This window comes from Mastigoproctus giganteus, chromosome 9 (genome assembly GCF_048544385.1).
Source record: "Mastigoproctus giganteus isolate SK-2022 chromosome 9, ASM4854438v1, whole genome shotgun sequence".
Classification (NCBI taxonomy): domain Eukaryota; kingdom Metazoa; phylum Arthropoda; class Arachnida; order Uropygi; family Thelyphonidae; genus Mastigoproctus; species Mastigoproctus giganteus.
In genome coordinates, this window is record NC_143583.1 from 217,348,650 (window position 1) to 217,375,267 (window position 26,618).

Below are 26,618 nucleotides of genomic sequence, written 5' to 3' on the forward strand. Positions count from 1 at the left end.
AATTCTATACAGTGGGACCAACTGATGATGTTACCAACAGCAAATTCAAAATGGGAAGCATTCAAAGAACTTACCTTGGAAGCTACTAGGCTTTACAGACCAACTAAGAAATATTGTTCAAGGTTTAGGCCAAAATGGATGTCAGATGAACTAATGAGGCATATGGCAGAGAAGAAAAATGCATGGGATACTTACAAATTAACACATGACACAGAAGCCTATGATAGATACAAGTTGATATGCAACCAAGTTACAAAGGAGGTTAGGCAGGCGAAGGCAGATTACGAGAAATCCTTGGCAAGGGATGCAAAGAAAAACAGCAAAGAGTTCTTTACTTATGTAAATTCTAGAAGGAAGGGGATGAATCAGATTGGTCCACTTGATATTGATGGGTCAACTGTTGATGATCCTGCTCAGGTAGCTAACAAACTAAATGAATATTTTGCATCGACATTCACACATGAGGAGTTATTCAGCAAGGAGAATGCCGGAGGTGTATTCAACTCTAGCAGTAAGCTACAGAATCTTGAAATAACTGGGAGTAAAGTGGAGGAGAAACTGTTGAAGATAAACACAAGAAAGGCACCCGGGGTGGATGGGATCTATCCAGTTATATTAAAGGAGGCAGCAAAGGAAGTAAGCAAACCCTTAGCCATAATTATGAGAGCTTCCTTGGACTCAGGGGAGGTACCCATAGACTGGAAATGTGCAAATGTGACCCCAATTCACAAAGGAGGATCAAAGGCTGACACAAGTAATTATAGACCTGTGAGCTTAACTTCTGTTCCAGGAAAATTAATGGAGGCACTGGTTAAAGAAGCACTGCAGGATCATTTAGACAAGACTTCAGTTATAGCTCAGACACAGCATGGTTTTGTTAAGGGGAAGTCTTGCCTGACCAACTTGATTGGATATTATGATGCATTCACAAAAGAACTGGATGCAGGGAATAACTTTGATATTATATACTTGGATCTTAGAAAGTCTTTTGATACTGTTGCACATGGAAGACTGCTACACAAATTGGAGCAGTGTGACATTGGAGGCAAATTGCTGCTATGGATAAAGGGGTGGTTGAGGGGGAGAAGACAGAGAGTGGTAATCAATGGACACTGCTCATCGTGGACTAATGTTATTAGTGGAGTCCCTCAGGGCTGGGTCCATTATTGTTTTCTGTATTTATAAATGATATTGATGATGGTATATCAAGCTTAATGTCCAAGTTTGCAGACGATACAAAGGTTGGCAGGGTTGTCAAGGACACTACTGACACTATGCTGCTGCAACAGGATCTGGAAAGGTTCAGCAGATGGGCTGAGAGGTGGCAAATGAAGTTTAACATTGACAAATGTAAAGTACTACACATCGGAAACAGCAACCCCAGAGCAACATATCAACTCTGTGGTACTACACTGACAGTGGTAGAGAATGAAAGGGACTTGGGGGTGGTTGTGCAGGCAGATATGAAGTTCTCTGAGCAGTGCAGACGGGCTGCAAGAGTAGCTCATGGAGTATTGTCAATGATATACAGGAATTTTTCCAGCAGGGATAAGGAGGTGATTATTCCATTGTATAAGGCGATGGTCCGGCCACACCTAGAGTACTGTATACAGGTCTGGAGGCCTCATTTCAAGAAGGATGTAGAGCTGCTGGAACAAGTACAGAGAAGTCCAACAAGATTAGTGAATGGAACAAAGGGGTGCTCTTACGAAGAAAGGCTTAAGTTTTGCAAATTACAGTGTCTGGAGACTAGGCACCAGCGAGGTGATCTGATAGAGGTGTATAAGGCCTTGAATGGTTTAAGCATGCTCAATGCTGATGGGATTCTTCCTCTAGCTCAGAAAAATCACCTGAGAGGGCATAAATTCAAATTGAGGAAAGACAGATGTAGGATAGACGTGCGGAAATTTGCCTTTAGCCAGCGGATGGTTGGTTGGTGGAACAGACTTCCATCCCTTGTGGTGGAGGTTGATAGCCTAAATAAGTTTAAGGCTCAGCTGGACAGGTATTTTGAACGAACAGAGGGGTGAAGTGGAAGTGGGTTTTTTTTTTTTTTTTTTTGGCTGATGCTGCATAAGCTTGCTTTCTTGCATCAAATGCCTCTACTAATGCTAATACTAATGCTTTCTCTCACCGATCATGAAACATTGGCTTGGCTGTACACGTAAATCAGTCAAACTTGATTTAATTAAAATATTGCATGTATTCAAAAATTTGGCGAACAAAAAATTTATTCCCACATGCATCACTTTGCAAAATATCCTGCTAGCACCCACGACTCCAATGCCACCAGACACAACAGTGTGACTGAGGGGAAGTCGGAATGGAAAGAGACAGCAGTATTAACTGATTGCGATTAAAATATCTTACATAAAAGTATCGGTAGGGGTATCAAATCCATGTGTTAAAAGTTGCAGCTCTGCTGAACGAGAAGTTTTTTAGCCATATTTAGCTGCTTTATTGACCAATTGTTACATCAAATTATTTTCTATAAGTAGCTTATAGACCTAATCAGGAACCTTAGTTTATCCTGATTTGAGACAGCGAGATTTGGAAGTTAATTAATACTTAAGTGTCCGTAGATTTACCATTCGTAACTTGCCGCCGTTGTTATACGACACAACGTTATATCCCGAACTAGATAGCGTAAGCTGACTATAGTACAGTATATAATATAATATAATATTGTCAATTAATCAGTAAAATCTATTAACTTTGTTAAACTTCGTTGTCATTTAAATTGTACTTTTAACTAAATACATATAACGACTTAGATTACAAACATAATATAATTAATACATAACTTGATACGGAAATTATATAAACGGAACTCGCAGGTAATTCTCGATACTGAAAAATATATAGATCATTATAACTGTGTTGGGATACAAGTTTAGGGTTATAATTTTGTATTGAAATTTTATTGAAATTAAATCAAAATCATGACTCAGACCAGAGCAGCAAAGCAAAAGGCTCAAGCTAATGGGAGAGTTATAGCTCAGGGAAGAACTGAGGGGGCAGTTGCCCTCCGAATCATACCCTTTTAAAATGCACTGCTTGCATGATATTTGTGGAGTAATCGGGTACGGGACATGATATTGCCATGGGGATGTCTTTTGTGTGTGTGCGATGTAAGGAGTGTAAGTAAATGAGGCAACAACTCAGCATTGTTATGGGCCTATATGTGAGCTTGAAAGACAGGGTGGATGCCTTCGAAGAATCTAAATTGAAGGCCCATCAAGCTCTCAGCTGCCATATCAATGCCAGAGCTCGCACTTGGTCATCACGCAACACAGCGGCAACCCCCAAGGCAGTATGCGCTGGTCCCACAGGAACTAGTAGTTGTTGGTGACTCTATTGTCAGGGAAACGGGGAACATGCTTTGTAAAAAGGATAGGTGGCACAGGACTAGGGTATGTCATGCAGGGGCAAAGGATGATGACATTGTAGAGTGGATATCATCTTTTAAGGGCACAAAAGGTGATATAGTTGTACATGTTGGCGCTAACGATATTAAGAGTAGGAGACCGGCAGAATTACTTAACAAGTACAGGTCACTTTGAAAAAAAGCCGTGAATTAGGGTTGAATTTGAAAGTGCCTGCAATTCTGCTCAGATACAATAGGAGGGAGTGCATGATGAGAGCCTTGTCATTCAATTCGGCCCTGGAAAGATTGTGCAAGGCTCAAGGGGTAGAATTTTTTTCAGCCTGATGTGTACTTGTTAATAGGAGAGACTGCTTCTACAGGGATGGGATACACTTAAATAGAAAGGGTGCAAGAATATTTGCTGACGCTATCGAGGCAGTGTTAGGTGGGTCGGAAAACTGCTAGCTTGAGGGGATTCAAGGACTAATAAACAGTAGCCACTGGCAGAGGTGAAAGTGATTCTTGCACTGCTTCTATTGGAATGAGCAGCAGCCTGAAAAACAAGATGCAGGATATTTCAGAGACTGCTGGAACAAGTAAACGGTACAAGTAAACACATCGGTTGTGTTAGGGTAGCTAAGTATAGGAACAGGTGCATGTATACTTGAGTGTACAACAATTCTAGGAGTTTGATAAATAAATTTGATGAATTTGAGGTATTGCTCAAAACATCAAAGGCAGATATTGTTGGGATATCAGAGACGTGGTGTCACACAGATATAAGGAATGCGAACTGGAATTTGGGGAGTACAATGTGTACAGAAAGAATAGACAGGATAGGAAGGGAGGAGGGGTTGTGCTATTAGTTAAGAAACACATAAAATCCAAGGAAGTGAAACCAGTCGACATCGCCGGACAGTTCAGTGTTGAGTCAGTTTGGTGTGACATAAGCATTGGGAGATCAAAATTGAGAGTAGGAGCGTGCTATACACCTAATGACGCTGATGAGTATAATAGGAAACTGTACAGGGAAATAGAGTGGGCCAGTAAATCAGAGAGTGTTACAATGAGGGATTTTAATTTCCCAGATATTGACTGCAATTGTGGGTTGGTCACTTACACACTAGCAAGGCTTTTGTGGATTTATCGGATGATTGTTTTCTACATCAGCATGTTCGGGAGGCAACTAGAGGGAGTAATACTCTTGATTTGATTATCAGTAGTGATTCTTCATGCATTAAGAATCTGCAAATAAAGGAACTACTAGGTGGCAGTGATCACAGTGTGCTGAAGTGGGATTTACTCAAAGAGGTAAATACCATCATGGGTAAAGGGAAGGGTTTTTGCTTTCGCAAAGGCAACTACGATGGTCTGAGACAGTATTTAAATTCTATACAGTGGGACCAACTGAAGATGTTACCAACAGCAAATTCAAATTGGGAACATTCAAAGAACTTATCTTGGAAGCTACTATGCTTTACATACCAACTAAGCAATAATGTTCAAGGTTTAGGCCTAAATGGATGTCAGATGAACTAATGAGACATATGGCACAGAAGAAAAAAGCATGGGATACATATAAATTAACGTGTGACACAGGAGCCTATGATAAATATAAGCTGGTCTGTAACCAAGTTAGGCAGACGAAGGGAGATTATGAGAAATCTTTGGCAAAGGATGCAAAGAAAAACAGCAAAGAGTTCTTTACTTATGTAAACTCTAGAAGGAAGGGGATGAATCAGATTGTCCAATTGATATCGATGATTCAACTGTTGATGATCCTGCTCAGGTAGCTAACAAGCTAATGTTGAATATCTTGCTGAATATCTCATTCACATGAGATATTCAGCAAGGAGAATGCCAGAAGTGTTTTCAACTCTGGCAGTAAGCTAGATAATCTTGTAATAACTGAGAGTTTAGTGGAGGAGAAACTGTTGAAGATAAACACAAGAAAGGCAAGCGGGGTGGATGGGATCTATCCAGTTATATTAAAGGAGGCAGCAAAGGAAGTAAGCAAACCCTTAGCCCTAATTATGAGAGCTTCTTTGGATTCAGGGGAGGTACCCATAGAATGGAGATGTGCAAATGTGACCCCAATTCACAAAGGAGGATCAAAGGCTGACACAAGTAATTGTAGACCTGCGAGTTTAACTTCTGTTCCAGTAAAATTAATGGAGGCACTGGTTAAAGAATCACTGCAGGATCATCTAGACAAGACTTCAGTTATAGCTCAAACACAGCATGGGTTTGTTAAGGGAAAGTCTTGGCTGACCAATTTGATTGGATACTATGATGAAGTCACAAAAGAACTGGATGCAGGGAATAACTTTGATATTATATATTTGGATCTTAGAAAGGCTTTTGATTGCACATGGAAGACTGCTGCACAAATTGGAGCATTGGAAACAAATTGCTGCTATGGATAAAGGAGTGGTTGAGGGGGAGATGACAGAGTGTAGTAATCAATGGGCACTGCTAATCGTGGACTAATATTATTAGTGGAGTCCCTCAGGGTTCAGTGTTGGGTCCATTATCGTTTTATGTATTTATAAAATATATTGATGATGGGATATCAAGCTTAATGTACAAGTTTGCAGACGATACAAAGGTTGACAGGGTTGATAAGGACACTACTGATGCTATGCTGCTGCAATAGGATCTGGAAAGGTTGAGCAGATGGGCTGAGAGGGGGCAAATGAAGTTTAACATTGACAAATGGAAAGTACTACATATGGGAAACAGCAACCCCAGAGGAACATATCAACTCTGTGGTACTACCCTGACAGTGGTAGCGAATGAAAAGGACCCGAGGGTAATTGTGCAGGCAGATATGAAGTTTTCTGAGCAGTGCAGAGAGGCTGCAAGAGTAGCTCTTGGTGTCTTGTCAATGATATACAGGAATTTTTCCAGCAGGGATAAGGAGGTGATTATTCCCTTGTATAAATTCCCTGGTCAGGCCACACTTTGAGTACTGTATACAGGTCTGGAGGCCTCATTTCAAGAAGGATGTAGAGCTGCTGTAACGAGTACAGAGAAGGGCAACAAGATTAGTGAATGGAACAAAGGGTTGCTCTTACGAAGAAAGGCTTAAGTTTTGCAAATTACAGTGTCTGGAGACTTGGCACTAGCGAGGCGATCTGATAGGGGTGTATAAAACCTTGAATGGTTTAAGCATGCTGAATGCTGATGGGATTCTTCTTGTTGCTCAGAATAATCAACCGAGAGGGCATAAATTCAAATTGAAGAAAGACAGATGTAGGATAGATGTGCGGAAGTTTGCCTTTAGCCATCGGGTAGTTGGTTGGTGGAACAGACTTCCATCCCTTGTTGTGGAAGTTGATAGCCTAAATAAATTTGAGGCTAACTGGACAGGTATTTCGAACGAACGGAGGGGTGAAATGGAAGTTTTTTTTTTTTTTTTTATGACTGATGCTGTGTGTAAGCTTGCTTTCTTGCATCATATGCCTATGCTAATGTTTACAAAAACATATGGTCTTAGGAACATATTCTTTGGGCCATTGCAGCACCTTGAAGGGACCCATGCAAAGTGAAGGGCCCCTGAAGCTTAAGCTTCATTAGCTTCACTGTAAATCCACCTCTGCACGTACTTCTATTATTCTTTCCTTTATAATTTTCCTATATATTTCATAAACTTGTTCTGTGTGTTATATTGACAAATATTTGGAAATAATATATTATTGTCATTTTTTGTGATTAATATGTATTATTATTCATATGCTTTCCTAATACTCAAATAAAGATAATCGATAAAACATTATTTATGTGCTTGTATAAGTGTTCCTAAGTCTATCTAAAAAAATAAATAAATAAAACATTCAAACACCTGGTCACTATGCCCCCCCCCCCCCCTTATGATGATACCTGGATATGCCCCTCATTTCACCGGCGAAGGCCAATGTGTCTAGAAAACAGAAATTGAATGCAGAAATGTACAATTTTAAAATAATTTGAAAAATCTGCTTGGTAAAAAAAAATTAACATTTATTAATTTCATGTAAACAGGTTATAAATTAACACAACATGGACCATAATTTTTTTTCGTTTGTTTGTTTTTTTACAGGGCTTTCCAGGTGCCCCGGGTATGAGAGGTGAATCAGGACTTATTGGTCTCCCTGTAAGTTAATCTTTACTGGCTTAAAAAAAATATACCATATATCACATCTACTTTGATGCAGTTACTTAGCTTAACAACATTTAACAATTTATAGCCCAATTATTTCTGTGGTATCATATTAACATAATTTCTGAGATATTTGAGATAATGACGGGTACACAGTTCCCATCAGGTTGACCATCTTTGCTTTTTATTTATGTAAATAATTTTTTGGATTTTTTTAAATTCTGCTTGCAATATAATATCATCATTATTTCCTGTCAAGTTCCATAATTAATTTGTCCAATTTTGTATTTTTTCATAATAAAATTAAATACAGTATAATTTTCTGGGATATATGGTAAAACACAAATCCCAGATAATCGATTTCCCGGTTAATCCAAAAATACAAAAGTCCTCGACATACGTAAGAGATACGTTCCAGGACTTCTTACTTCGTCAAATTTTACGTAATCGGGAATGTCTAATAACATATTGCTACTATATTATTATTAACAAATCTGAATTCCGCGCGATTCTTGTTAATGTTTTTGGCCATTTTCATACATCCTTAATTAGTTTAATTTTCTGATCCAAATCGATGGTTTTCCTTTAGTTGGTAGATTTACTAGTAGCGCTGTCACTTATTCTCTTAGTTGGCATCATGATAACGGTCAAAGTGAAATTTTCTGAAAGAACTTCACAGGGTTAAGGGGGAAAACACACTATTATCATCTCATGCACACTCACATTTTATTCTAAAGCAGTGTTTCTCAAAGGGTGTGCCGCAAAATTTTCCAAGTGTGCCGCGAAATTTAGAAATTTCTTCTTCTATGACTGCGTAGGTGGGCCGCGAAATTTTTCTTGTTTGGAAAATGTGCCACGAGAGTAAAAAGATTGAGAAACACTGCTCTAAAGTACATTTCTGGAGGTCACTGCCATTAAACAATTTGCACCATCCGGGGTTACTGTGCTTTTCTGTTTATGCAATTCATTATAAATAGGTAGTAAACTCAATCTTATTGCATTTGCGATAATACCGATAGCTGGAATTGTATGCATTTTTACGTTATTATGATGAAGTGTGTGCCCCTTCAGTTTTTTAATATATTCACATATATATTAAAAAAAAAAAAAAACTCAAATAAATTGTAAGAATCTTCTCTTCTTTCCTATTTATTTGCTTGTTATTCCATATTTGTGCGTGCCATGATCGTCGTTATTGTGCTTATTTCATTTTTTTATTATTTTTGTTTGTTTTATTACAATCCTAAAAAAAAACAAAAATTGAGTGAAAAAAATTTTACGTAAATCTGTAGTTGAGTAAATCGAGGCCTTACTGTATTGAAAAATGTTCAGCAACCTATGTAAAAAATATGGCAATAGATAAAAAACGAAAAAACTTACCACGTACTACTTGCGTATCCAATACGATGCTTCCCTTTATTTTTTGCAATGTCGATTTTAAATCTAATAGCTTTCCTATATTTTTTACGATGTCAGTTTTAAATCTAATAGCTTCCCTTTATTTTTTATGATGTTGCGTATGGTTTGGTGACCAACATACATTATAATGATTCCATAGAGATTTAAAAGATGCACTGTTTCAAACTTTTGAATAATTTCAAATTTTTGTTTAACTAAAAACGCAACTCTTTTGCATTTACCCATCATTTTCGCGATTTCTAAACAAAAAAAATAATAATAAAATTTACTATAAATAAAATTTACATCCCTGACTAAACAAAATTTGCCCTTCTGCGCTGCAACGGAACACAACAATCGACGTGATAAACTAAAACAAACTAAACATTTGGTTTCTTTTTTTTTTACTTTTTCTTTCTTTTTTTTTAAGCGGCGGTTGTGAAGACAGCAGGAATTGCAAGATAATAGGTACACATCTCCCAATAACGACTTATAATGCCGCTTGTCGCCTATTTACAACTTGCAAAATATCTGTTTATACCTATTCCAGTTATTACTTGAATTTTTGATTTCTGGTTGATTTTTTTTTTTTTTTTTTTTTTTTTTTAATTTGGAGTCTTGAAGTGTCCTGGTTAATTGAGAGTCTGCTGTAGTTAAAAAATGCTGTGTTTTTTACATGTTTTTAAAAATACAAAAAAAAAATTAATTTATGAAGACAAAAAAAGTTACAACCATAAAATATAATTAGGTACTTCAGGTTTAGATGTGATAAAATCATTCAGTATGCTTAAATTTAGCTTTATGGATGCACGCATATTTCCGCTTATAAATATGTGTAAGCTTTTTTAAACTTAGCTTTCAGTTTGGTGTACTGCTGACAGAAGTCTACAGATTCCAGTATGTATTCAGTAATGTCTCTTAATTTAAATTCAACAACAGAATTAAAAAAATATATATATATCGTTTCTTATGTTAATAATATAGTACTTGATAAAATTATTTAACATTAGTCTATTAATATGTGGCTTTAATGCTGTTGTATACAATTAGGCATTTTACATACATACATACGTACATGAAATTTGATATTACTGTTTCTTATGTTTTATACTAACTTTGTGCAATGCACAGTTCTCCTATACTTATACGTCAACTGAAGTGTTACCATAATGTATGTTTTACGAAGTCAGTAAATGATAAATTAAACCATTTTTTATATAATAAATAAAATATAAAATTATTACAATTTGAATTACCTTATTCAGTACCGTTACATAAAAAAATAACACTAAGGACTGAACTGAGAGTTTCTTATCAACTGATGCACTTTGCAGAAATAATTACAGGAATTTCAATGGCGAAAGTGTAAATTTTTTTAATATTTTGATGTATTTTTCCAAGTCATTTGTATTCAGGCAATTATTCTGGGAAATATCTGAAATATTTCCTCAAAAGGATGAGATCAGAAATTTAGAAAATTAGTATGGTTACAGTGTGTATCTGGTGCATTTCCTTGAACTTGAACAGCATGCATACCACTTTTTTTTTTAATCCATTAGGTTTTGTTTAATTTTTTTGTTAGGAAAACAGATTAATGCTGATTATAGGAAATGGATTAAATTAATAATGCTACTTTCGGTTAGGAAATGGCAAACTTGGAACAGCAGTTGTTCAACTAAATCAAAAATATCAGTGTTACCTGTGAGGGGTGGCACATAGAGAAAATGAAAAGTGGAAAAAAAATTGGTGCACAACCTATCAGGTTCTTTCATGCAATTACTCTTTGACAAACATAAAATATTGCTTCAAAAACACAAAAAAAAAAAAAAAAAAGTTTTTTTTACAAGAGTCTCCTGACATGTCCTATGTGACCCATGTAAATCACTCCATAAAAAATTGTAGAAATTAACATTTTTCTGGAGAAGTAGTGCAATTTAACCTGGGCAAATATAGACCATATAAGTACAATGAATAATTTTTGTTATAAAAATTGAAATTTTCTCCAATTGCAAGCAAGCAAGCTAGCATCAAAAATAAAAACCATAGTAGCTTCTTCTTGAAAACAAAATTGCTTGTTCTCATAAAGTAAACCACACTTCCCAGTGCCATTTTTGCCATATTTCAGATTGTAACAGGATCTAATGTTAATGCTTCAGATCATCCTGTCACAATTAGCAGAAAAAATAGTAAATGAAATATCACACTTTTATCAAGCCAAATTTAGTCATACATTTCTGTGAACCTCTTTTCAGACTTTGAACAAAATTTTATTTTGGGAAAAGTACAGGTGAAAAACCACATCTGACAGAGCATGGAAAATCATTCACTACAATATAGTAGAGCTTCCAGATATGGGTAACTTTGTAAGCTAAACTGCAATTGAAATGTTACACTATAGCTACTTAACCACCATAGCCAAGTGGTCAGGAGTGGGAATACAGTAGCACGTGCTATTTGAGTAGACCAGGGTTCTAGCCCCTGACTGCTAAATACGGTCAATCTGCCAACCAGGAATGGACCAGCATGGCAGATTATGGTCCATTTCCTTCAGCATGAATTGTTGAGGAGGCTTCCATCCTGCAGTGGGTTGATAATGGCTGCAGTTTTTTTTTTTTTTTTTTTACTATAGCTACACGAACTGACCTACTTACATGCCTACATACTGACAGCAACAAAATTCCATTGGCCTCAGTGATCATCTAATAACTTAACAGGGTCTGCTTACTACCTACCTCCCTCCCTCACAGTGGGCTAGCAACTCTGTTAACTGCTTTAAAGAGAGTTAATGAAGTACCCTGCATATGCAAAATCCTCTAAAATAAAAGGGATCAAAACAAAACTTGTTACATGAGAAAACACATGATATATAACAAAATGCTCACCAAATTTTTACACATTATAGACATCTCTGTGGGCGTTTGTGAACTGGCATGTATAATTCAGTTATTTTATTCTAAACCTTTTAGTGTGAAACCAACCATAATCTTTTTACCTTCAACTAAACACTTACAAAAAAACAACATTTGTTTTCTGTAGTTTCTCTCATGTGCACAGCTGCATTAACACTATGGCCAAACCAGCCATGGCCGGGGGCCTCACCTAGGGAGTGGTCTCATTTTCTCTGAAATATTTTCTAAAGTAGTGATAAAAATTTCTAATAATAATAATAATAAATCAAGAAAACATTTAATATAAGTGCATCATCATCAGCTATTTTCAATCCACTGCAGGATGAAGGCCTCTCCAGCAGCTTTCCATTTCCGTCGGTTTTGAGTACTGACTATCCATTTACTATCTACAAACTCATGAATTTCATCTATCCATCTCCACCTTTGTCTTCCAGGTTTTCTTCTAGCTCCTCTTGGGTACCATTCTGTTATTTTCTTAGTCCATCTGTCATCATGTCTTCGAGCTATCTTTCTCCTGCCCAAGACCATTTTAGTTCTTTAGTTTTGATAAGAATGTCCTTTACTTGATTTTGCTGCCTAATTCGTGTGTTTCTCTTCTTATCTAACAGTCGGATTCCCAATATAATTCGTTCCATTCTTTGCTGTGTAGTTCTCAGCTTCTCTTCCATTCTTTTGGTGATTGCCCAAGTTTCACTTCCATCAGTCTTGGTGGGGAGTATACATTGGTTTGTTATTTTACATTTCAGACAAACTGGGATATTGCTCTTCAGTATGTGACTATATTTCCTGAATGCTCTCCATCCAAAATTTATTCTTCTCTTGACTTCCAGCCATTTATCATTATTACAGCTAATAACTTGTCCCAGATAAGTATATGACTCCACCTTTTCAATTACTGCTCCTTCAATCATAATTTTCCTTTCTGGCGTACTTCTTCATCATTACTTTTGTTTTAGCCATATTCATCTTTAATCCAAAATCCTTACTAACTGTGCATAACTGATTAAGATTTTCCTCTAATTCTTTGGGATCGTGGCTTATGACCACAATGTCATCTGCAAATCACAAATGATTTAAGTACTCTCCATTCACTTTGACTCCTTTCTGCGACCAGTCTAATCTTCTGAAAGCTTCTTCAAGGGCAGCACTAAACAGCTTTGGAGATAATGTGTCTCCTTGTCGAACTCCTTTCTCGATTTTAAATTTCCTACTGTCTTTGTCTAGTCTAATAAAGGAGGTAGCGTTCTCATATATTTTCTTCAAAATCATAATATGTGGGGTTTTTATGCCTTGTCTTTCCAGTGCCCGAAACATTGACTTATGCTGTATGGAGTCAAGTGCCTTTTCATAATCCACAAATACCAGGCGTAATGGTGTTTTATATGCATTTGCTTTCTCCGTTAGCTATGATATTACATGAAGGTGATCCATAGTTGAGAATCCTCTCCTAAAGCCAGCTTCCTCTTTCAGTTGATTCTCATCAAGTATTCTTTCTAATCTGTTAGTAATGACCCTTGTGAACAACTTGTAGATGTGGGATAACAAGCTAATTGGTCTATAATTCCCAATTTCTGATTTATCTTTGTTCTTATGCAGCAAAACTATGATTGCATTATTCCACTGCTTAGGCGTCACACCTTTTCTAATGCACTTTGTGAAGAGCCTTGCCAGTTTTTGTGTTATGTCTCTTCCTCCCAATTTTAACAACTCTACAGTAACTTCATCTTCCCCTGGTGCTTTCTGATTCTTCATTTTCTTCAGTGCATGTTCTACCTCATCAGGAAGAATATTGGATATGTCGTATGTGTTGCTAATTTGCAATCCATCTTCCCCACTGCTGGCATCATTCCCTCGCTCCTTGTATAATTTTCTATAGTAGTCTTCTGCTATTTGAATTATGCCTTCTCTGCTGTTTATACGTACACCATCACTATTCTTCAGTTTCATTATCATTTTTCTTTCTGTATTATTGCTCATGGCTGCTGATTTAAATCCTTTGTTTTCCCTTAATGCTTATTCTTCTTTTCGTATGTTAAATCTTCTTACGTCCTCTCTGAGTCTCTTTCTAATGACTTTGCATAACTCAGTATACTCAATTTTCTCCTTGTCAGTGTTTATCTTGCTCTTCATTTTTCGTATTCTGTTCATCATAACAAGTGTTGGGCTTTATCACTTTCAGAAAGTTGTAATATTCCTCGTCGATATCTTGGTCCTGAGCAGTCTGCAGAAGCTCAAACTTGTTCTTAAGTTCCAGGACATACTGCTTTTTCTCCTCTTCTGTTATCTCAATGACCTTTGTATTATTGACTCAAGTCAATTTTTTCCTTTCCTTTCCTACATCTATATCAAGTGTACATCTTACCATTCTGTGATCACCTCCAACATTTACCTTATTCAGGATGGTAACTTCATTCACAATATATCTTCTGTTAGTGAGGATGAAGTCGATTTCATTAGTTGTTAATCCATTTGGACTCTTCCATGTCCACTTTCTGTTCACCCTTTTCTTGAAAAAAGTGTTCATTACTGACAATCCTTGAGATTCTGCAAATTCCACAAGTATTTTGCCTCTTTCATTTCTTTCACCAATTCCAAAATTTCCTATAGTTCCCCTTTCTGTGCTGTTTTGTCTTTTTCCAACCTTAGCATTGAAGTCCTCCATAATAATAGTGTAGTGGGTTTTCTATTCATCTAGGAGACTCAATTTTGGTGTACATTTCTTCAACCTCTTCATCATCATGGCTCGATGTTGGTGCATAAATCATTATAATCTTTAGCTTGTACCTCTTAGAAATCTTGAGTATTAGCCTTGACACCATTGGCGATGTACTTTTGAATTCCAAAATGTTGTTTTTTAAATCTTTATGGACCAGAAACCCAACTCCACTTTCACTCCTTTCACTGTTTCCATTGGTGCATACTTAAACTTAACATGTTAAGTGTTTAAATTTTATTCTTCTACCTTTTTATTGTACAATAAATAAGTTAAATGTTTCTATTAAAATTGTTTTTATTATTTCTTTATTTTTTAAGTCAAAAAGCAACATTTATTTACCCTTATTTTACATTTTTATCAAGGAATTATTATTCAAAATATAAATATAAAAACTTATGTAGTATTTATATTTATATGTATGTGCAAAATATATATACAGTGGATGCCCTTTAATCGGGGCATTTATTTGGCAAATCTTAAAAAACAGAAATCCAATCGAGAAAATAGCCATTATACAAGGCAATGGTCAGGCCACACCTAGAGTACTGTGTACAGGTCTGGAGGCCTCATTTTAGGAAGGATGTAGAGTTGCTAGAATGAGTACAAAGAACGGCAACAAGATTAGTGAGGGGAGGAAAGGGGTGCTCTTACCTAGAAAGGCTTAAATTCTCTAGAGTAAGCACCGGCGAGGTGATCTGATTGAGGTGTATAAGGCCTCGAATCGGTTGATGCTGATTGTATTCTTCCTCTTGTTGAAATTAAGAACCTCAGGGGGCACAGATTCAAATTGAGGAAAGTGAGTTGTATAATAGATGTGTGGAAATTTGCCTTTAGCCCGTGGGTAGTTGATTGGTGGAACAGACTTCCATCTTTTGTTGTGAAAGTTGATAGCCTAAATAATTTTAAGGCTGAACTGGACAGGCATTTGGAATGAATCGAGGGGTGAAATGGGAGGGTTTTTTTTTTTCTTTGGCTGACGATGAAGAAAGCAAACCATATGTCTTTACTAATGGTAATGCTAAGGCATCATATTTACTTTAGCTTACATCAAATTTTTGCTGTCCCTGTATTCAACTTATAACTAAATTTGTCCACCCATATCTGATGAATTCTATTCCACCTTTTATTTTATTTTTTTAATAGTTTGGTATTAATCATTTTACTTTGCATTTCCCTCACCTCTAATTGGCTTTGCAATTCTGCCTACAATAACTTATTCTTACATATTTTCTCCTTTTAAAAACCTACAATACTTCTTTTTCTGCCATCCTCATCCTTCTAGTACTTGGCACTGTGTATTTTTCACTTCCATCTGTGCAAACTTTATTAGACTTACAGTTCTTACATATTTATATAAGCCAATATATTTTAAGCCAATATTATTTTAAGGGCACAAAAGGTGATATAGTTGTACACGTTGGCACTAATAATATTAAGAGTAGGAGACCGGCAGAATTACTTAACAAGTACAGGTCACTGCTGAACAAAAGCCGAGAATTAGGGTTGAATTTGAAAGTGTCTGCAATTCTGCCCAGACACGATAGGAGGGAGTATATGATGAGAGCCTTGTCGATCAATTCGGCCCTGGAAAGATTGTGCAAGGCTCAAGGGGTAGAATTTTTTTCAGCCTGGACTGTACTTGTTAACAGGAGAGATTGCTTCTACAGGGATGGGATACACTTAAATAGAAAGGGTGCAAGAATATTTGCTGATGCTATCGAGGCAGTGTTAGGTGGGTCGGAAAACTGCTAGCCACTGGCAGATAGATAGCTCTGCCAGTGGCTACTGTCAATAGATTGACAGTAGCCACTGCCAGAGGTGAAAGAGATTCTTGCACTGTTTCTATTAGAATGAGCAGAAGCCTGAAAAACAAGATGCATGGTATTTCAGAGACTGCTGGGAGCCATTGCGGTACAAGTAAACACATGGGTTGTGTTAGGGTAGCTAAGAATAGAAACAGGTGTAGGTATACTTGTGTGTACACCAATGCTAGGAGTTTAGTAAATAAATTTGATGAATTTGAGGTATTGCTCAAAACATCAAAGGCAGATATTGTTGGGATATCAGAGACGTGGTGTCACACAGATATAAGATATAAGGGATGCAGAACTGCAATTTGGGGAGTACAACGTCTACAGAAAGGATAAACAGGATAGGAAGGGGGGAGGGGTTATGCTATTAGTTAAGAAACACATAAAAACCAAGGAAGTGAAGCCAGTCGACATCGCTGGACAGTGCACTGTTGAGTCAGTTTAGTTTGACATAAGCATTGGGAGATCAAAATTGAGAGGAGGAGTGTGCTATAGGCCTAATGACTCTGATGAGCATAATAAGGAACTGTACAGGGAAATAAGAGTGGGCCAGTAAATCAGAGAGTCTTATAATGGGGGATTTTAATTTCCCAGATATTGACTGGAATTTGTGGGTTGGTCACTCACACACTAGCAAGGCTTTTGTGGATTTATTGGATGATTGTTTTCTACACCAGCATGTTCGGGAGGCAACTAGAGGGAGTAATACTCTTGATCTGATTATCAGTAGTGATTCTTCATGCATTAGGAATCTGCAGATAAAGGAACCACTGGGTGGCAGTGATCACAGTGTGCTGAAGTGGGATTTACTCAAGGAGGTAACTACCATCAGAGGTAAAGGGAAGGGTTTTTGCTTTCGTAAAGGCGACTATGATGGTCTGAGACAGTATTTAAATTCTATACAGTGGGACTAACTGATGATGTTACCAACAGCAAATTCAAAATGGGAAGCATTCAATTAACTAATCTTGGAAGCTACCAGGCTTTACATACCAACCAAGAAATATTGTTCAAGGTTCAGGCCTAAATGGTTGTCAGATGAACTAATGAGACATATGGCAGAGAAGAAAAATGCATGGGATACATACAAATTAATCGGTGACATGGAAGCCTATGATAGATATAAGTTGGTCTGTAACCAAGTCACAAAGGAGATTAGGCAGGCAAAGGCAGATTATGAGAAATCCTTGGCAAAGGATGCAAAGAAAAACAGAAAAGAGTTCTTTACCTATTTAAACTCAAGAAGGTAAGGGATGAATCAGATTGGTCCACTGGATGTTGATGGTTCAACAGTTGAGGATCCAGCTCAGTTGGCAAACAATCTAAACGAGTATTTTGCATCTACATTCACACATGAGGAGTTATTCAGGAAGGGGAATGTCGTAGGTGAAGTAAAAATTGGCAGTGAGCTAGATGATTTTCTAATAACTGAGAGGAAAGTGGAGGAGAAATTGTTGAGGATAAACATAAAAAAGGCACCCGGGGTGGATGGGATCTATCCAGTTATATTAAAGGAGGCAGCAAAGGAAGTAAGCAAACCCCTAGCCATAATTATGAGAGCTTCTTTGGACTCGGGGGAGGTACCCATGGACTGGAGATGTGCAAATGTAACCCCAATTCACAAAGGAGGATCAAAGGCTGACACAAGTAATTATAAACAAGTTAGTTTAACTTCGGTTCCAGGAAAATTAATGGAGATACTGGTTAAAGAAGCACTGCAAGATCATCTGGACAAGAATTCAGTTATAGCTTAGACACAGCATGGTTTTGTTAAGGGCAGGTCTTGTCTGACCAATTTGATTGGATACTATGATGTAGTCACAAAAGAACTGGATGCAGGGAATAACTTTGATATTATATATTTGGATCTTAGAAAGGCTTTTGATACTGTTGCGCATGGAAGACTGCTGCACAAATTGGAGAAGTGTGGCATTGGAGGCAAATTGCTGCTATGGATGAAGGGATGGTTGAGTGGCAGAAGACAGAGAGTGGTAATCAATGGACACTGCTCAACGTGGACTAATGTTATTAGTGGAGTTCCTCAGGGTTCAGTGTTGGGTCCATTGTTGTTTTCTGTATTTATAAATGATATTGATGATAGTGTATCAGGCTTAATGTCCAAGTTTGCAGACGATACCAAGGTTGGCAGGGTTGTTAAGGACACTACTGATACTATGCTGCTGCAACAGGATCTGGAAAGGTTGAGCAGATGGGCTGAGAGGTGGCAAATGAAGTTTAACATTGACAAATGTAAAGTACTACACATCGGAAACAGTAACCCCAGATCAACGTATCAACTCTGTGGTACTACGCTGACAGTGGTAGAGAATGAAAAGGACCTGGGGGTAATTGTGCAGGCAGATATGAAGTTCTCTGAGTAGTGCAGACGAGCTACAAGAGTAGCTCATGGTGTCTTGTCAATGATATACAGGAATTTTTCTAGCAGGGACAGGGATGTGATTATTCCCTTGTATAAGGCAATGGTCAGGCCGCACCTTGAGTACTGTATACAGGTCTGGAGGCCTCATTTCAAGAAGGATGTAGAGCTGCTGGAACGAGTACAGAGAAGGGCAACAAGATTAGTGAATGGAACAAAGGGTTGCTCTTACGAAGAAAGGCTTAAGTTTTGCAAATTACAGAGCCTGGAGACTAGGCATCGGCGAGGTGATCTGATAGAGGTGTATAAGGCTTTGAATGGCTTGAGCATGCTCAATGCCAATGGGATTCTTCCTCTTGCTCAGAATAATCACCTCAGAGGGCATAAATTCAAATTGAGGAAGGACGGATGTCGGATAGATGTGCGGAAATTTGCCTTTAGCCAGCGGGTGGTTGGTTTGTGGAATAGACTCCCATCGCTTGTTGTTGAAGTTGATAGCCTAAACAAATTTAAGGCTCAGCTGGACAGGTATTTCGAACGAACGGAGGGGTGAAATGGGAGTAGTGGTTGGGTTTTTTTTTTTTTTTTTTTTTTTTGGCTGATGCTGAATAAGCTTGCTTTCTTGCATCATATGCCTCTACTAATGCTAATTCTAATGACAGAGAGTGGTAATCAATGGACACTGCTCATCGTGGACTAATGTTATTAGTGGAGTCCGTCAGGGCTCAGTGTTGGGTCCATTATTGTTTTCTGTATTTATAAATGATATTGATGATGGTATATCAAGCTTAATGTCCAAGTTTGCAGACGATACAAAGGTTGTCAGGGTTGTCAAGGACACTACTGACACTATGCTGCTGCAACAGGATCTGGAAAGGTTGAGCAGATGGGCTGAGAGGTGGCAAATGAAGTTTAACATTGACAAAGGAAAATACTACACATGGGAAACAGCAACCCCAGAGCAACGTATCAACTCTGTGGTACTACACTGACAGTGGTAGAGAATGAAAGGGACTTGGGGGTGGTTGTGCAGGCAGATATGAAGTTCTCTGAGCAGTGCAGACGGGCTGCAAGAGTAGCTCATGGAGTATTATCAATGATATACAGGAATTTTTCCAGCAGGGTTAAGGAGGTGATTATTCCATTGTATAAGGCAATGGTCAGGCCACACCTAGAGTACTGTATACAGGTCTGGAGACCTCATTTCAAGAAGGATGTAGAGCTGCTGGAACGAGTACAGAGAAGGGCAACAAGATTAGTGAATGGAACAAAGGGGTGCTCTTACGAAGAAAGGCTTAAGTTTTGCAATTTACAGTGTCTGGAGACTGGGCACCAGCGAGGTGATCTGATAGAGGTGTATAAAGCCTTGAATGGTTTAAGCATGCTCAATGCTGATGGGATTCTTCCTCTAGCTCAGAAAAATCACCTGAGAGGGCATAAATTCAAATTGAGGAAAGACAGATGTAGGATAGACGTGCGGAAATTTGCCTTTAGCCAGTGGGTGGTTGGTTGGCTGGAACAGACTTCCATCCCTTGTGGTGGAGGTTGATAGCCTAAATAAGTTTAAGGCTCAGCTGGACAGGTATTTTGAACAAACAGAGTGGTGAAGTGGAAGTGGGTTTTTTTTTTTTTTTTTTGGCTGATGCTGCATAAGCTTGCTTTCTTGCATCAAATGCCTCTACTAATGCTAATGCTAATGCTTTGCATCCTTTACTGCTGCTCTGTGTGTTCTGGTGCATCTGTCTTACCTTGCTTATTTATTTTTATCCATCAACTGAAACTACATGTTTAATACTCATGATTTTATATTACATTTAATATATATATATATATATATATATATATATATATATATATATATTAAAGGGGCCTCAACTTTATATATGGCCCGGGATCTATTTCATCCTTAATCCAGCCCTGCTTACATGTATGCACTTCTTCTGTTTCATGGCACAACTGTCTTTCTTTCTTTTTTTTCTTCTTTTTTATAAAAACCTCAAACATGAAAGGTATTAAAACATATAGTACTTAGCACCATGTATGGGTTGAAGGTGAAGAATATAGTTGTTAATATTAGACTTGAATTTCTGTAGATTGCAATTTTCAGGAAGTACTGTGGAAGAAAGTTGTTTCAGAAAATTTAATTTAAAGGAATAAATGAGGAATTAGAAAAATTGGTTATGTGAGTTTGAAGTTTGACAATAAAAAGATATTTATTATTGCTAACTGAAAAAAAAACTGAAAAATAATTGAGCATTTCATGCATTTATTAATAATTGTCACAAAAATATAAAATTTCTATTATTTTAGGGTCCATCTGGTGTCCAAGGGGAAGCTGGGAATCCTGGATTAAAAGGTGATAAGGTAAGAAGCATATTCCTTACCTCTAAAAAACATTATATTTCATTAACCACAGATAACATCATAATTTATGCTATATCTGTGTTAGCAGGCACAAGAGAGATCTGTCCCTATCTTTTTCTTTGAGCCTGCTAACACTTATTTTTCAAGGAACCTTTGGTTTGTATTAATAGTGATAAAATAATTTTACATGTAGTGATGCTGCTTAGTGTCCATACTGTCCTGTCATATATATTTATTATATTAAGATGCCAAGTCACGCTTGGAATTTTAACAATTCCTCATAGAATCTGATTCTAAAAGAATATATTCAGCCCAGTTAATAAAACGGAAGCTGAGTTCAGATCTTCTCTTTCTGGTAAAGCTTTGGAAATTCTTCAAACAGCAGGTCCAAGTTCAGTGTTTTGAACAACACTTTGACTCAGTATTTCTGAAGAGGGCAGAATCTGCAGCATTATCTTGAAGCAATACAAATCAGTTGATGTTTAATAGAATATTCAAACAGAAATCCACACAGACAAAAAACATTTTAGGTAAACTAATGTTTAAATGTATACTGAACTATTAACAATCCTCTGACTATTTTAACATAAAATGTGTATTCTTCCAGTGAAATTTAATTTCTTGTGCAGTGTGGACTTTAAAAATCTCTTTTTCTGAAGACAGCATTTCTTTAGTCAGTCAAATAAGCATTGAAGCCAGTTATTTGAATGGCTGCAGCAAATGAATGAGTTCAGCACATATTTGACTGAGTAACAAAATACAGGTGGCATTTCATTGAAGAGGCCTCTGGAGTCAGTAACTCTATAATTCATCTGTAATGCTATTAAAAAACTCTGACTCATATTTATAAAATGCCTTTATTATAATAAAATAAAATATATATGCATACTGACTGTATATTAAAATATTAAAATAAATTAAAAAAAGATAAATAGTGTATAATGAGAATAAAATACAATAAAATATAAAGTTAAAAAGCACTAAAAAACAGCAGGTATAATCCGAGTGGTAGGACACTCGGATTATACTATTAAAAACAGCAGGGAATTTGTGCAGTTTGTCCGTGCTCAGGAGGTAGAATAGGGTGAGATTATGATATCTTTCGATGTCATTTCTTTGTTCACATGTACACCCATTGAACATGGCTTGGATTGTGTGCGAAATGCTTTGAGTAGGGATAGTACTTTGAAAGATAGGACAGCCCTAAGTGGTGAGGATATTTGTGAAGGTATTGGCCTATGTTTATCTAGTACCACTGGCCTATGTTTATCTGCTGGTATATAAAGGTTATATACCAGCAGCTCCACAGAGTGGCCATGGGTTCACCTATTAGTGCAATTATAGCCAACTTAGTCATGTAAGAGTTTGAAGACAGGTTGTTGTGGAACTCTAGTCCTCCCCCATTACGAGCGTGGAAGAGATATGTTGATGACAAAGAGGACACGAAATAGAAATACTCAATTGGTTGAATAGTGGTTATTTGGTTTACTTCAGAGGTTGAGCTATATTTGGTTTACTTCGGAGGTTGAGCTGGGAGAGGCCCTTCCGTTCCTAGATGTGTGTGTATATACAGAGAAGGCCAACACTTGAAAACTAAGGTTTACAGAAAACCTATCGTGCCAATACACACAGTTTAAAACTGCTCAGGCTGGCTGCCACTAGAATAATGTAGTTAAGGCCTTAATGGAAAAGGTGGGGGTTCCACTGCTCTCTCATCTGAAGAGAGAGATTCCATCCCAGGGGCTCACATCTGGTGAGTATGGTCTTGGCACACACCCAGAGTCCTGAGCTGGATGTCATCATTCTTCTCTCTTTTGGTGATTCCCTCCTACGTTTCTCTCTCTCTCTCTCTCTCTCTCTCTCTCTCTCTCTCTCTCTCTCTCTCTCTCTCTCTCTCTCTCAGGGTACTCAATTTTTTTTTTTTTTTTTTGGCTGGTGCAGCATAAGCCTCAGGCTTTCTTGCACATATGGCTAATAATAATAATAATAATTAAATGTGTTACAGCAGACCTAGTAACGTGCAGTTCCCCCCAGAACATTATTGAGAGAGGTTTAAGAGGTAGGAGTAATAGTTGCAGAGATGCTTTTACACCTGTTGTCACTGCATACATTCCCTAATATCCAGACATTTCGGAACCCATTTCCCATATCTTACGTTCGTGTAAGATATGTGCCAGGTCAGAGGCTGCACACAGTAGTGTCCGCAACCAAAGATCCTATTGCAGTTAATGTTACTAGTGGGGTTATATATGAAATTGAGTGCCCTGATTGTGGAGAGTGTTATGTGGGGGAAATGAAACGCAGGCTGCAGGATGTCCTGGGGGAATACAGTAGTGCCCTCAAGACCGCTAATTACAGAGATTCAGCTGTGGCTGAACATGCCTGGGAAACCAGGCATGGCATTACAGCTGAAGAAGCCGTGATCGTGGATATAGCCCATAGAACCGGAAATGGCTGGAGAGTTTAAGAATATGTTCATCCAAACGCTACAGTCCTAATAGGGATAAGGACTGTCGCATTCATCCACTCTTTGAAGCCCTTATCCTAAGGAGAGATGAATGATTTAAAGTGGCTCGTCCAATTTCTTGCACAAGAAGCCGACCTTGCGCAGATGCCATAGTTTGTGTCGCAGACCTGCTGAGATGTTTGTGTTATTTAAATTGTCGGATAACCTGTAACCATTATTGCTGATGAAGGCGGCTGCCACCACCAAAAGCTACTTTGTTAATGGTTTTTAGTAATTTTTAGCACTTTTAACTTTATATTTATTGTATTTTATTCTCATTATACACTATTTATTTTTTTTATTTTATTTTAATATACAGTCAGTATGCATTTATTTTATTTTATTATAATAAAGGCATTTTATAAATATGAGTCAGTGTTTTTTTAATAGCCTTATAGATGAATTACAGATGGTATTTGTTAGTCAATCAATGATATCTCAGCTGCAATCTGAAGATTTTGGGATCTATGCTGACATGTGTTCATTTTTTTCTTCCTTTTTCTGTTTACTTTTATGTGGTATTTCACAATTTAGATCTTATGAGATGGTTTAAGATGGTTTTCTCAGATGGTTTAAGTGGTCCCGATGTCTCTACAGCCATAAAAATTTTAATTTAATTTTAGCCATGATTGGTGTTAGTACTATTTTTCTTTCATGTTATTAATCAATTAAATTTTTTTATCAACCCATAGCGCTCGGTGAGTAGTTATCCGTTTAAATTTTTAATCTTTTACACTATGTTATTTTAAGCTTGTCTCTTCAGTAGCTTTGTTATTTATTTTTTGATTCTAAATCATTCTCAGTTTTTGCCGATTCTTTTAGTTTTCTAAATTTAACTAATCTTAAATTAGTTAAATCTCCTCTTATTATATCTCTTATCTCCTCTTATTATATCTCTTATCTCCTCTTATTATATCTCTACAGTTTTATTCTTTGGTGTTGTTACTTTCTGAATCTGTACACACACACATGGCATTTTTTTTGTAAAATATAAATTGCTAGAACAGTGAGAAAGTCCCCCTCCAACAAGAAAAGCAAAAGTTTTCTTAAGCATGAATATGAAGGTCCAAGGTGCCAGGAATGCAAGATAGGCCAAAGAGCTCATGTACATAGGTTTTTTTTTGTTTTTTTGTTTTAAATTAACCTTTGGACTAAATCACAAAAGATAATTCATTAATGCAGAAATACTCTTCTGATTCAAAGTACTGAACTAGCATTAGCAGAGGCATTTGATGCAAGAAAGCAAGCTTATGCAGCATCAGCCAAAAAAAATAAATAAATAAAAAATAACCGCTTCCACTTCACCCCTCTGTTCATTCGAAATACCTGTCCAGCTGAGCCTTAAACTTATTTAGGCTATCAACTTCCACGACAAGGGATGGAAGTCTATTCCACCAACCAACTACCCGCTGGCTAAAGGCAAATTTCCTCACGTCTATCCTACATCTGAAGCTCCTGGAGAAGGCTTTACTCCCTATCCTCACTAAGCAGATCTTGCCCAGTAATCCAGCCCAAATTCACTACTCCCTTCCAAACAGATCAACGATCACCAATCTGCTAGCCACCACAAATACTATCTTGTCAGCATTGGAGAATAGGTAGGAACTAGCTGTGACTTACTTAGACATTGAAGCTGCATTTGATGCCGTCCAAGTAAACCAACTTCTCACTCTCCTGGAATGCCACTTCCAGATCACAGGGAACATATTATGCTTTCTCTCCTCTCTTCTGAATAACAGAGTTATAAAGCTTCATACAGGAGATCGCACCCTTACTAGATCCGTCACCGCAGGAGTCCCACAAGGAGGGGTCCTTTCAGGCCTTCTGTTTTCATCCATTATCTTCCCACTGGTTGCACATTCTCGATGTCTACTAAGCTAGGCGGATGATATCAAGATACTCACTCCAATCATCCCCGGTCAAGACCTAAATCTGGTAAAAGTGGAAATTAACAACACTCTCACCACAGTCACATCTTACCTCTGCCAGTTTGGGCTCAAGATCAATCCTGCTAAGTCCGAATTCATGGTGTATTCTTTGAAGCAAACTCCTTCTTCTCTCCAGCCTTCGGTCGGCAACACCCTCATCCCAATTGTGTCCAGCCATCGTGATCTGGGCGTTGTATTCGACCCAAAACTTCGATTCAACGCCCACATGGATATGCTCCTCACACGTGCTTCAAGACTCCGGTGGATAGCAAAACAACATCTCCTTCATATAACAGATAAAAAGATAACCGTGAGGTACATAAGAACAGTTATCTTTCCACCTTTACTCTATGCTGCTGAAATTTGGGCGTCAGCGGCACCGTCAATAAAGAAACCACTCTTTGCCACAGAATTCTGGCTCCTAAAGTGGGCCAACAGGAAGCACAACCTTCCAGCTCTGATTCGGACCACACAGCTTGCCAGCTCTCTAGGAATTCCACGGCTTCCCACCTTAGTCAACGACCAACACCTCCTAGCAACAGTCAAGATGTTAACAGGCATAATGGCAACACCTTCATTCTGGGAAACCTGTGTCTGGAGGATCCCCCCCTGCTGCCCTTAGGGCCAATCCCGAGCTCCACTCGCATTCAGCACGACTCCATCTCTCGGACAGGTTCCTTCCTCAGCAGATGCTCAAGCAAACCCAGGCACTGGACGCCGACCTGAACAAATTCGCTGCTGACCGGACTTACCGGAAAAAAATTATGACGAGTAGGACTAATCAGCAATAACTGATGTATACTTTGCATCTGTTCCTGTCTGATTGAGCTGGTTCTCTTATCTCGATGTTAAGCCAGCTCAATCAGATTTAACTCTCGTAAGGAGTTCTCTCCTTTGTATTATAATATGTTTTCTGTGTAAAATTACCTTTTTGTAAATAATTGTTCAATTTTCCCGGAAGTTTGGGAAACTGTAAGCCCCTGGCTTTATGGCCGTGAAGGGTAATAAAGATTATCTCTCTCTCTCTCTCTCTCTCTCTCTCTCTCTCTCTCTCTCTCTCTATCTATCTGATTTTTCTCAATTTGAATTTGTGCCCTCTCA

General features: G+C 37.7%; 1 protein-coding gene across 2 annotated transcripts in view; it reads left to right on the forward strand.

Moving 5' to 3' along the window:
- Positions 1-26,618, forward strand: part of LOC150081124 (uncharacterized) — a 1,253,880-nt gene that overhangs the window by 687,496 nt on the left and 539,766 nt on the right. For both annotated transcript variants that reach the window (XM_090381132.1, XM_090381131.1), the window contains exons 23-24: positions 7,449-7,502; positions 21,030-21,083. In XM_090381132.1, the coding sequence (XP_090237258.1) occupies positions 7,449-7,502; positions 21,030-21,083 (108 nt within the window). The remainder of the gene's footprint in view (positions 1-7,448; positions 7,503-21,029; positions 21,084-26,618) is intronic.